Source organism: Heptranchias perlo, chromosome 40 (genome assembly GCF_035084215.1).
Source record: "Heptranchias perlo isolate sHepPer1 chromosome 40, sHepPer1.hap1, whole genome shotgun sequence".
Taxonomy (NCBI): Eukaryota; Metazoa; Chordata; class Chondrichthyes; order Hexanchiformes; family Hexanchidae; genus Heptranchias; species Heptranchias perlo.
Genome location: NC_090364.1, coordinates 2,663,322 through 2,675,902, shown reverse-complemented (window position 1 = coordinate 2,675,902; position 12,581 = coordinate 2,663,322). Strand labels below are relative to the sequence as shown.

Sequence of the window (12,581 nt, the reverse complement as noted above, 5' to 3'; positions counted from 1 at the left end):
CAGGATAGGGCAGGGCTATGATGCCCACCAAAGTCAAATAGTCTGATACTGTCTGTGTAGGTCACGGGTGAAGAATGGCCACATGAGTAAGATACTGGAAGCCTGACAGCATCCCAATCAAGAGTGCCTTCAAGAGAGGAGGAGAGAAATTTGGCCAAAAAAATCTCTTTTGAAAAGAACTTTGCAATTTCTTTCATCAGCAGTGCACTCTTGCCAAATATTACTCACCACTTGGGGCCCCGAAACCTTCGCTGTACCGAAGTTAAGAGTTGTTTGCAGGGTCTCACTTTAGTAAAGATGCTAGAGTGAGATTTTTTTTTAAAATGTGTGTATATGTGTATGTATGTATGTATATATATATATATATATATATATACACACACACACACAGCAGCCAGGCAGTCAACCATTTCCCTGCTGGTTTCAGCTATGAAGGATGCTACAATGGCTCCCTCTGATGGTGGTACGAGGTGCCAAAAATTTGGCAACACTCCCTCGTTTGAAGTGAATTTCCCTCATTTCAGTCCCCAGTACACATTTTTAAAAAAAAACTTAAAATAATGGGAACTTCAGAATAGTTACAATGCAGCAATCCAAGTTGATTCAACTGGTTCAGACAACAATGAAGCTTCTGAGGCTTATTGCAAGTGTTCCCTGAATTTAGATTTATACAGTCATGCAATCATTCTATTAGAATTCTGTCATTCTATGTGAGCTGGGGCAGAAATACAGTACACAACAAGCATAATAGAGAGGGGAGTCCCAATAACAATACCCTGAGGGAGTTTAAACATTGCAGTTACTCCAATGTACTTTAAACACTCGTCAGTTTAGTTAGGTTGCTCAACTTGAATGTTTTGCTCATCCCAATGTGTGTTTCTATATTTATATATGCACGTGTTGTGTCTGTGTTTATATACATGTGTATATTTATGTAGATACAGCAAAAGTAAATTGTTTGAACTTTGCTCCAGAGATTTTAAAAAGTCTCTTACCTTTGGTTTTTTGTTCTGTAACCTGAAATAAAAAAAAACAAAGTGCTGTGTGAGTTCAAAGTAACAAACCACAACATCAGCAGGATCCTCCTCAAATACCAACTCCCTCAAATTCATTAACCCCTAATGGGTTCTTCAATAGCCTTTTTACCATCATTTTGGGGGGTGGGGGGGGCACTGAGCATCACCGCAGGGCTCTCCTGCCTCCGATGATCCTCTCAAATGTAAACATGCAATCTCCACAGAGTCCAGCTGGCTTTGAAGACTCACTCACCCGTGAGAGTTGGATTTGTTAGCCCGTGTGCTCGGTTGTTGAACACGTGAGGCTAGTTCCATCCATTCTGCACATATTGAAAATGGCATTGAAGTTTCTGCATCAGCCTCCCAATGGGTCTAAGAGGAATGGTGCCGAACAACAAATGTAAAATCAGCAAGTGGCACCTGATGGCTGTCATAATACCAAGAGCTACATCAGGTTACAAAATCCTGGATAGTGACAATCCAGTTTTCATTGCAGAATCAGGAGTTCCCGGTTACCTGTGTAATGGCCAAATCACCAATATTAAGACAACTGTGGTAAAACAGAACTTTACTCAATGAGGAGTTATGTTGACCTGCGCCGAGGGGATGGTGATCAAACAGAGACAGATAATGTATATTTTAAGCCACTGGCAGGGTCAGCTCCAATGTTGTCATTGGCCTTGTTTAGTGCATTGGTACAGTAAGGATCACTTTACTGCTGTAGAACCCTGATTTTTGGCTTAACCCAGAACATTGAGAAAAGTAGAAGAGACAGAGGCAGAAGGTGAAATGTTATTGCAGTTCTTGATTAGTATCATTGATTCTGGTTATTGCGAAAGACATTCTGTTCTGTATACACAAATGTATTTGGAGTTTGGTCTGGAAGAAATTGAAGACCCTTACATTTAACTTCCACTTACCTTCTCTTTCCATTTCCCAGGGCTGGGGGGAAACAGAAGTTCACCTTCCGACAGCCCAGCCCCTCACAATCATTATGAACTCAGTGTTAAAATATCCTGGTGAAGTGCACACTGATTTGAAGCACTTCACATTTAAGCATGCAAAGTGTAAAAGCTATTGTTGGTCCATTCATTTGCCTAATTGCACAGTTTGTCAGCCCAATAAACACCCAAGTATCTCACCCAGTTTTTCACCTAGCTGCCTCACACCTGTGTCTCTTTTATCAAACTTTTATCTTTTAGAAATTTTTTGTACAAGTACATCTTGGCTTTTAGTCTGACCACGTTCAGCTAAACACCTGTGAAGAACATTAACATCTGTTGTCAAGGCCAACCACTGAACTGGAGCAGGGGACAAAAACAAATTCTAATAGTTAAAATATAAATTGTTCTGAGAAACCAAAACTACGCTGTATTAATGTGGAAATCTGTCTAATACTACACGTGTTTATACAGCAAGAAGCACCAAAAATTGCTCTTCAGGTCGGTTATCAAAGATGAAGTTGATATCACGTGCTCCAAACTGCCTAAAAAGTTCACAAAAATTAATGGGTGCACCACTATAGGAAGGATACAAAGGAATGGAAAAGGTAGAGCATAGATTCACTAGGATGGTACCAGGGATGAAGGGTTACCGTTATGTAGACAGATATGAGAAATTAGACCTTTCTCATTAAAGATGAGGTTATGGAGTGAGTCTGTAATGAAAGGTTATGATAAAGAAAATAGTGATTGATTGTTTGAGTTGGTTGGTGAGAGGGCACAAACTTAAGACAATCATGAAAAAAATTAAAGAGGAACTCATAATGTGGAATCCTTTGCCACAAGCCGTTGAAGCGGGGTCCTTAATTTGTTTTTAAAAGGAAATTAGTTATTTGAAAAATAATGTTAAAGGGTATGGGGAGCAGGCAGGAGTTGTATTAGACTAGGTAGCTCACAGAAAAATGCACAGGTACAGACCTGATGGGCCGAACGGCCTGTTAGAAATAGGGAGCAGGGACAGTCTAGCCAATTAAGGAATGAACTTTCACTCCACCGAAGTGGCATTATTGACCAACACTTCAATTTCCTACAATAGTACACATGGAGCTGGTATGCAACATTTTGGAGCAAACAGCCAGCATGAACTCTGTTTCAGCATTAGAGAAGAGTGCTGGTGTGCGAGGGTAGCCCGATGGGATAGCATATTGAAGCTCCAATAACTTGCACAATGACAACAATGCTGCTCATCAGCAAATCCCTAAACAGTGGGAATTTCAGTTGTCATTCGGATGGGGGTGGGGTGAAAGCCAGAGCAGCATCGCCCTTAAACTGTTCACAACAGGAAGCAGACATTGTGACATCAAGATCAAGGCCACTACAATTGAGCAACGAGATTCCCCAAACTGCAATAAAAACTCCAGACACCCCATGTAATAAAAATAACATGCTTTGTCACTGTAATCCAGTAGCCCTGGTCATGTTACATGTAAAGTGAACGTTTGTGTTCAGCTTAATTCATGGTCACTTTTTCTTTCGCAGAAGGGGAGGCTCACTGATGGTACACTGTAACCGCACCTTGGCTTTAGAGGCTAAAACTGTAGCATAAATTGTAGCACTGCATTCAAATATACAATCTTCAAAACACATAACTGGAAAAGAAAAACAGAAAAGGGTGTATAAAAAGAATGTGTTTAAATTTGGCCAAAAATCTCACAACAGTGATAATAACTGACCAAGTAGGCAGCTCCTAATTGCCTCATGCTTTGTTCATCTCTCTCATCCTGCTTAATCTCTCAATACATCATAACTTTCATTATCCAGAATGTACACTTAAGTGAAAAACACAAACACTTGGGCCATTGATTTATTTAACAACACTGCAGTACGTAACAAAATCTTCTGAAACAAATACACAAAATCTCATCTCAACTAATCCAACCAGGTTTCGTTTAAAACAGGCTTGCTTATATTAACACAGGATGAATCCGATAGAAGGTGAGCATGAAATGAATTTGGAAACTCAATGCCAGCAGGCAAAAGGCGCTGGATAGTGAAGTAACAGGCAGCTTCGAGATTATGAGGGGCACAGATTGCTGCAACAGATCTTAAACAGTTAAGATCCAACACCTTCTCCCCTCCCACCCGAAAGCTCTGGGAAAGCTCACAACAATGGATAATGTCACATGAATGCCGACACAAGCAGCTCTTTGTGCAGTAGGAAGCACTCATGTTCTGTCTAACTCCGATACTTTGTGTTTGACAACAGATATTAGTGAACAGTTTTTTTTGTTTTCTTTTGGTTGGGTGGGGGGGGGGGGGGAAGAAAGAGAAGAGAGGAGAAAAAAACCTCAAAACAGGTTTTATATTTTACTCAACTTTCAATACCAGGTTGTTTCTGATTTAAGTTGTAGTTTGCACTCCATATATTTTTATGAAGCTATGTGGTGTGGATACGTACCTCGCCTATCTGCTGTCAGGAAGAAAGGGCCCCTTGCAAAATAGGAGACAAATCCAAATTGCTGAAATCAGTATTCTCTCCAGCTCTTATGGCAGCATGAAAACTTGGCTTCATTACAAGTTTCCATTCTACCACTGAATGGAAAACCTAATCTCAGTACAGATCACTGCTCTAGTAAACGGTCCAAGTTTGCCAGAGCTCAAATTTAAGGTTCCTCTCTTCTTCTCCCCCAAATCAAATGCACTAACATGAATAAAACCTACAATGTGTTACCCCAATGGCTCGGAGGTAAAGTTGACCAGAAGTTGCCAGGTCCGACGTTGGTCAATGCCCAGTTAGCAGGTATCAGTCAAGAGAGCAGTAAGGGAGCTATAACTGACTCCAGTGATTAGGGAAAGGAAAATCAGCCTCAGTTCCCATTTCTGATCACTATCCAGTGATCCCGGCCGAAACTGTACTTGTGGACATGAGGCAAGAACAGGACGGGGTTCAGCAGTGATGTCCATAGTTAGATAGCCCACCAACATTCATCAACCCGGCTCACACATGAATAATGCACATTTGGCAAGACATGAGAGAGCAACCACTAAGCACCCAAAGTAAGAGTCCATGTTTTTAGGAGGGGAGAAGATTGGAGACAGAAGAAAAAGGTTGCAAACATTTACTTGATATTGATTGGAGACAATGGCAACTCCAAGATTGAAAGGGGGGGGGGGGGGGGGAAGGAAGAGAGCATAAGAGCTCACAAGCCCTTGAATTACATGATTTGCTGTGTTCCGCAGAAACCTGAAGCATGCAGAATGTAGGCATGGAGATGGCTTGCATACTTTTGCATTCTGGTTGCTGTGGTGCAGGGAGAACAACTGCCTAGAGGACAGCGAGCCAACTTTGAATGGTTGAGATGTGAGGATAAAATGAATATGCTGGAGTTTTGCTCGATCACCTTTGTGCATTAAGGAATATTTATACAGAACTCTCCTTCTGAATATTAAATGAGCATGGTAGAGTCCACAACGGGGTAGATTCAATATGGCCTGCACAAGGAGTGGGGCTGATGTGCTGAATGAGCTTTTCTCCATGCTTTCATGCCCTTGTCCATCTCACTTCAAGGATCTTGTCTTTCCCCCTGGTAGCTCACTCAACTTCATGCCTCACTGCCCGAGAGGGCACCTATCCCCGATGGCACTCTGAAACCAACAGCTAAGAGTTTCTTAAGATTGGAATGCCCTCAAGTAATGAGGACAATGAGTTCAAGTCAGTTATCGAATTGTAGGGGAGGTGAAGTGCCCTATAATTTGCTCCAATAATATGCTTCCGCCTGACGAGTACCCCCTACTGCATCAATGTGACACTTCAATTCTGTGAGTGTGATTTTCAATTATTGTCAAATTGTTTTCCATGCCCACTAGGAACTGGTTAAGCCCTCCCAAATTATTTTCACAAAGCACTCTTATAACCAGCAGACAGATGAGACTTGTGACCCATCAGCCAAGGCTGGATTTGAGCCCAGTTCCAAGAGCTGAAAAGCCAATGTCTATTTGACTGCATCACCCAGTACCCTGCAAATGTGACAAAGATCAAATGCAGGAAGAGTTTTCTACATCATTAGGAAAGTGGAATTTTACTAGGAACCGATCTTATTTTTCTTCATTCTGTTGGATAAGACCAGACATCATGCCCAATTTGCATAAGAATGTAAACATTACTCAGGTGAGTTTGCCCATTCTGAATCTCACACACTTTTGTTGATGTGTCAATTCCTATTGTGGTGCAGAAGATTTTGTCCCCCCAGTTCTCTCCCCATCTCCCCTGAAGGCACTGATTCTTGTTGAAGCAGGATTACTCCAGTGCTGATCACCTGCTGGTACCTTGCTCGAATGGTCATTCTTCATGTGTGAGCATCGGCAACTTTTGATCTTGACAAGACATGGCAGCAGAGCCCGACTCTAGCCTCATCCAACGTCCAAAGGGACCGGCAGGGACCAATGGATAGCGATCAGAAATGGAAATCCAATTGTAGGATCTGTACTACTGCCTCTTTTTTTAAATCAGCTAACTCAGCACACACTAGGGTTTGAATCTTGGATCTGCCCGGTCTGTACAACTCAGCTACTCATTGAATAAACTCGCTGAGCCTTTGTTTAGAGGCATGGGATGGGATGGAGCTTATGGTCCACCTGAACCATAAGGTAGAGGTTGCAACAAACACATCTCTTCCTCTCTGATAACCCCACAATAGAGTGCTCTCCATTGCAAGTGTAGCAAGAGTGATATAATACAAGTACCAATCTCAGATAGATAAATAACTATGCAACACTTAACTAAGGGTCATATTCTGCTGAGTGACAAAAGAATGCTGCCCAGTTAAATTTGACATTGCACTGATAAAGATTGGAAAAACGTACAGGTATATAGATTACTTCATAGATATAGAAGAGACATACTGGGAGGGATGAAGCTTTTTAAGTGAAAGAGAACTTAATTATAATGGAGATGGACCCATTTGGTTTGGGTGTGGATAAGTTGAAAACCTATGGTCAGGGATAGGAGATGAAAGGGGTAAAGAAACCCACTGTGGACGTATGCTATGGAGCACCATATCGGGCAGAAGGATTGGACCAAGAACTTTAGTCACGTACAGGAACAGATGCAGTTGTTATGGGTTACTTCAATTTACCAGGGATAGACTGTGACATCGATAAAGGGAGCAACAGGAGTGAAAATATGATCCTGGACACAGTATTGGATTGTTACAGGGAACAATGGGTCAAGGAGCCCACACAAGCAGGGGCACTACTGGACTTGATACTAAACAACAACCAGGAGGTGGCAGAGCAGGTGAGAGTCAGAGAACACTAAGAGTGACCAAAATGTGGTGGAGTTGAGGGTTAGGCTTAGGATGAGAAAGTGATTAAGTACAATAGAAACATTCAAGTTTAGAAAGGCAGCTTTGAAGGGATGAGGGGTGAGCTCAAGAAACAGGACTGGATACCACTGTTAGAGGGGGGAAAAGCACAGGAGAAAAATGTACTTTGTTTATAGAAATATTGTACACAAAGCATAGAACAGATACAGACCATCAAAGGAAAAGGATAACAGGGAAAAGACTATTATGAGCAACAGTGGAAGAAATATAGGAATAAGGGCAAAAAAAAATAAATTGTTCCTAAAGTATAAAGCTACAGGTCACATAGTGGGCTGAAACAAATTCAAGAACAAGGTAAAGGAGGTTAAGAAACTGGTGAGATGACCCAAAATAGAAAATGAGGTTGCATAGCAGGGAAGTTAAAAAGTAAGGTCAAGCATTTCTATAAATATATTCACAGCAAGCTGGCAAATAAGGAACCGGTGGGGCTCACATAACACCAATCTTTTAAAATGGGCATAGAGAGCCACCAAACTACAAGCCTAACATCTGTCAAGTATTAGAAGGAATCCTGAAAGAGATAATAAAACACTAGTGGTAAGCTAAGAAGATAGCATGGATTTATGGGAGAGGTCTTGCTTTTCAGAAACAATAGATCTTGTTGAAGAAAATTCTGTGGATGTGATTGATTTAGATTTCAGCAAATCTTCTAAAACTATGGCACACAAGCAATCAGTCCACAAGGTTGGAAGGCCTGGAACTGGGGCAAGCATCTGAGGTGGACGGGAAATTGGCTGAACTAGAGAAAGCAAAGGGTGGCTGTGAATGAAACTGTGCCAACATGGCACACTGTCACTAGCGGGGCCATTTCTGTTTACAGTGCATACAAGTAATTTGGGGCTGGGGCTGAGGCCAGAAACAAAACTAAGTTTGCAGATTACACTAAATTGGGGTGGGGGGTGCGGAGCAGTTCAAATAACAGAGAACATGCACACCAAATACAAAGGAATCTACTGAAGTTGGGAAGACATTCTGATGAGTGTCAAATTGCACTTAATACGGACAAATGCAAGCTAATGTTCTGGGCATGGGAAATAAACAATGGCAACATAAACTAAATGGCTATGGCCGTTAGGATTTAACACAAGGTGACGTGGGGGCATTGGTGGACAGCCCACGGAAACCCACAGTGCAGTGTGCAGTAACACAGAGGAAAGCTAACTAGATTCTAGGATGTTATAGCCAGACGGACAGAGCACAAATCCTAAGAGGTAATGATGAGTCTGTAGAAGGCACTGGTACAGCCACTCCTGGAGTACTGTATACAGTTCTGGTTTCCTTATTACAGCAAGGCTTTTCCAGGCACTGGAGGTAGTATAGAAAAGGCCAACAACAGATACTGAGCTTAAGATATTTGAGCTAAGAGATTGAAGAGCCTGGGATTTGTTTACTCTGGAGAAGAGAAGGCTCAAGGGAAATGGATTCTTGAGGGTATAAATAGGCTGAACCTCAATAATATGTTAAAGACTGCCACAAAATCCAGAACCAGTGGTCATGAGTACCAGCTTAGAAGAGGAAAGGAGCACAGACAGTTGAGATTTAACAGTTTTATGCAGAGGGTGGGAAATGTGAGGAATGGACAGTCCTGGGAGGCTAATAGTGCATAAAATTTAAGGGAGAATTGGATAGATATTTGAGGGAGTAGGCAATTAAGAGCTATTCGTTTTTGGGACTGGCCAGATGGATTACAGAATCTTTTCCGGTCCTGTACTTTCCTGTGTTCCTAATTGCATGCTGCTAAATTTCATCCATCTGGGCAAGTAGCACAGTATTGTGGCTGTAATCCATTATAATCAAAAGGATACAGTCTACACACTCAAAAAAATACAGAAATAGCAATACAAACCTGCACCATCTATCGACAAACACAAGGGATTTGTTAAAAAAAAAACTATATTTGGGTACTCAGTGAAAGGACCAGACCTTTTGTCTCACCTTCTGAGTGGCGTCTTTCTTCTTCTTGTCCTCTTTTTTCCTTTTCTTTTCTTCCATTAACTGTTCTTCCTTTTCTTCTTCCTTCTCTCTATAAGGCAACGCACAAAAAGGACAGTTACTTCATTAGAATAGGAAACAAAAACTGCAAGTGCTAGAAATAAAAACAAAAACAGAATAGGCTGGAAATACAAAGCAGGACTGCCAATGCCTGGAAACTGAAAAGTTAACCTGTCTTTTCTCCTTGCAGATGCTAAGGGACCCAGCTGTGTGCAACTAGCATTTTCAGTTACTTTGAGGTTTTCTATCATATACTCACGGTCAGGAGAATTAATTATCAGTTACTAGTCTGGAAGCAGCAGCAATTAAGTTTAACAGTCCTCTTGATTAAGTCAGGGGTCAATTTCTTGCAAAGAGTAAACATTATTTTACAGGGGGTGAAAATTCCACTGGTCTGACACAGGGAACAGAATGGGCCAAGAAGGGGCCCGAGCTACACAAGTATCAGTGCCAGGTCAGATTGTGCAAAAGAAAAGGACCACTAAATTGCAGCTGATTTCATGCGACTAAAATACTACAGTAGTTCACTTGGAATCTCTAGTGCAGTGCCGCTCGTAATATAGCTCGGGGGCCATTTGCAGCACACTTTCTCCCCCCACCCTGTGCCTTTGGCAGACTTGCTGCTCCATGGGCCTCTCGGCTTCCACTCAAGACCCACGCAGCCGTGGGATATTGCAAGAACTGGGATTCAGTGCTGCTCTTATTGCTGTTATGGTACAGGCACGATGGGCCAAATGGCCGCCTTCTGTGCTAGATCATTCTATGAAGTAAAAGAAAGTCAGGGAATGCCATTAGATGCCATGCAGTAAGCGAATGGAATCCATTAAAAATGTTAAACCAACAGTATTAATGGAACATAGGAACAGCAGGAGGCCATTCAGCCCTTGAGACTGCTCTGCCATTCAATTATATCATGGCTGATCTTTACTTCAACTCCATTTACCCGCCTTAGCTTCGTGTCCCTTCATACTCTTGCCCAGGGAGTTAGACGGGGTCTTGGTTTGATTTCTCATCTGAAGGACGGCACCTCTGACAATGCAATGCAGCACTCACTCAGTATTGCAATGGAGAGTCGGGCTAGGTTTTGTGCTCAATTTCTGCGCAGCTTAAACCCACAATCTTCTAAGTCAGGGGCGAGGTCGCTACCAACTGAACCAAAACCAACACTTGAATGGAAAAAAGGGAGAGGGAAAAAAAAATTAGCCAATGTTGACATATTTTGTAACTTTTATTTATAGGGGAGGAAGGTTTGAGGGTGATCTTTTTTATATCAGTTTTGTTCTTGCTTTGAACAAAAAGTACTCTTGACTTCTCTTCCCTTTAAATGAGGGTTTTAAATATTCTGATGGTGGAATGCTGACATGTCTTCTTTCCTCTTTCCAGATGATGATAAACATGTTGCATATTTCCAGAATTTTCTGTTTTTATTTAAAATCAGTGTGTCTACATAAACCAGCGAAGTAAACCATCAACAACACAGTTTTTTAAAAAAGGGATAAATCCCAGACAGAACAGGCCGTGGGATCTTCCAGTATGTGCAATACTATCCATACTTGTGTCCCAGATTGTGAACAGATTTTTGGCTCGCTCTGTATTCTAAATTGTTGCTGTCTTGGCTGGCTGGAATTACAGTTGGCTCAACGGGCGGAACCATCACTTATTTTATAAACTGTTCAGTAGGTTCTAAATCTACATTCTCAGTCAGGATATTTGTAATACACTCTCTGTAGATAAGAGCAATATGTATAATCACACATGGCAAAATCACCTCCAGATTATCAATTTGCTCCAAGTTTTTTTTAAAAACTTATTTATTCTCTCCCTAAGGCAGCAACTCACACCAGGCCACAATTCCTACAGGCATTGGCAGTGCTCTGGTACCCTGCCCAAAATGGCCACTCTTCACCAATGACCCTAGACCCTAGTGATAAGCTTTTAAACTGTGAGGGTGGGGTTGAGTAACTCAATTCTGTCCTCACCCGACATCCAAACATACACTCTTATAGCAGGGGTCACTGGATGGAGATCAGGAGCAGAAATCCTGGCATATACTCTTAGCATGTTCAGAATCATAGAATGATTACAGCACAGAAGGCGGCCATTTGGCCAGTTGAGCCCGTGTGTCAGCTCTCTGCAAGAGAAATCCAGCTAGTCCCACTCCCCCGCCCTTTCACCGTAGCCCTGCAAATATTTTCCCTTCAAGTACTTATCCAATTCCCTTTTGAAAGCCACAACTGAATCTGCCTCCACCACCCCCTCAGGCAGTGCATTCCAGATCATAACCACTCACTGCGTAAAAAAGTTTTTCCTCATGTCGCCTTTGGTTCTTTTGCCAATCACCTTAACTCTGTGTCCTCTGGTTCTCGACCCTACTGCCAATGGGAACAGTTTCTCTCTACCTACTCTGTCTAGTCCCTTCATGATTTTGAACACCTCTATCAAATCTCCTCTCAACCTTCTCTGCTCTGAGAACAACCCCAGCTTCTCCAGTCTATCCTAAAGCAGCAACTCACACCAGGCCACAATTCCTACAGGCATTGGCAGTGCTCTGGTACCCTACCCAAAATGGCCACTCTTCACGAATGACCCTAGTGATAAGCTTTTAAACTGTGAGGGTGGAGTTGAGTAACTCAATCTTGTCCTCACCCTACATCCAAACACACACTCTTATAGCAGGGGGTCACTGGATGGAGATCAGAAGCAGAAATTCTGGCACATGCTCTTAGTGTTTATCATGGCATTTCTCATGGCATTTCGCATGCCTGTTGTGACCGCTGAGTATTTTATTAAGCTGGTCAATTTGCAATGGTTAAGTATTTAAGTTGGTGTGTTTTTCATCTACCCACTGGTTGATATTTACTTTTGTAATTCACCAAACATCTTATACAAAACCTTTCCCCTAATTACATTCCACCAAAGGTACAGTTCTAAGATACAGCCACCACTGTTTTACACACGCACCTAGGATAAAATTAGTCATATAAAATATCACAACTTTACCCATAAACTTGGCTCCAACAACTTCTCACCCCACAAGGCCAACTTCCCAGCCCCCTCAGGTGTGTGCAGGAGTTGTCTGCTAGTTTCTGCATCTACTTTCCAACCCTAAGGCTCAAGAATACAACTGGCAAGAGCACCCCCTGCAAGATTACTGTAGCCTCACTCTATCCCTGCCCACAGTGTTCCCATAAAGAAGCGTGGAAGCTGCAGGGAGGGGAGGGAGAAAGCACTACAAAAACACATGAGGG

The 12,581-nt window shown here is 42.1% G+C and overlaps 1 protein-coding gene across 4 annotated transcripts in view; it reads right to left on the bottom strand.

Annotated features, from left to right (window-relative positions):
• Window positions 1-12,581, bottom strand: part of tnrc6ba (trinucleotide repeat containing adaptor 6Ba) — a 124,294-nt gene that overhangs the window by 43,804 nt on the left and 67,909 nt on the right. For 3 of the 4 annotated variants that reach the window (XM_067974333.1, XM_067974335.1, XM_067974336.1), the window contains 2 exons: window positions 9,265-9,364; window positions 996-1,017 (listed from right to left, as the gene is read on the bottom strand). In XM_067974333.1, coding sequence (XP_067830434.1) covers window positions 996-1,017; window positions 9,265-9,364 — 122 coding nt within the window. The remainder of the gene's footprint in view (window positions 1-995; window positions 1,018-9,264; window positions 9,365-12,581) is intronic. The other variant, XM_067974334.1, reaches the window with a different exon arrangement.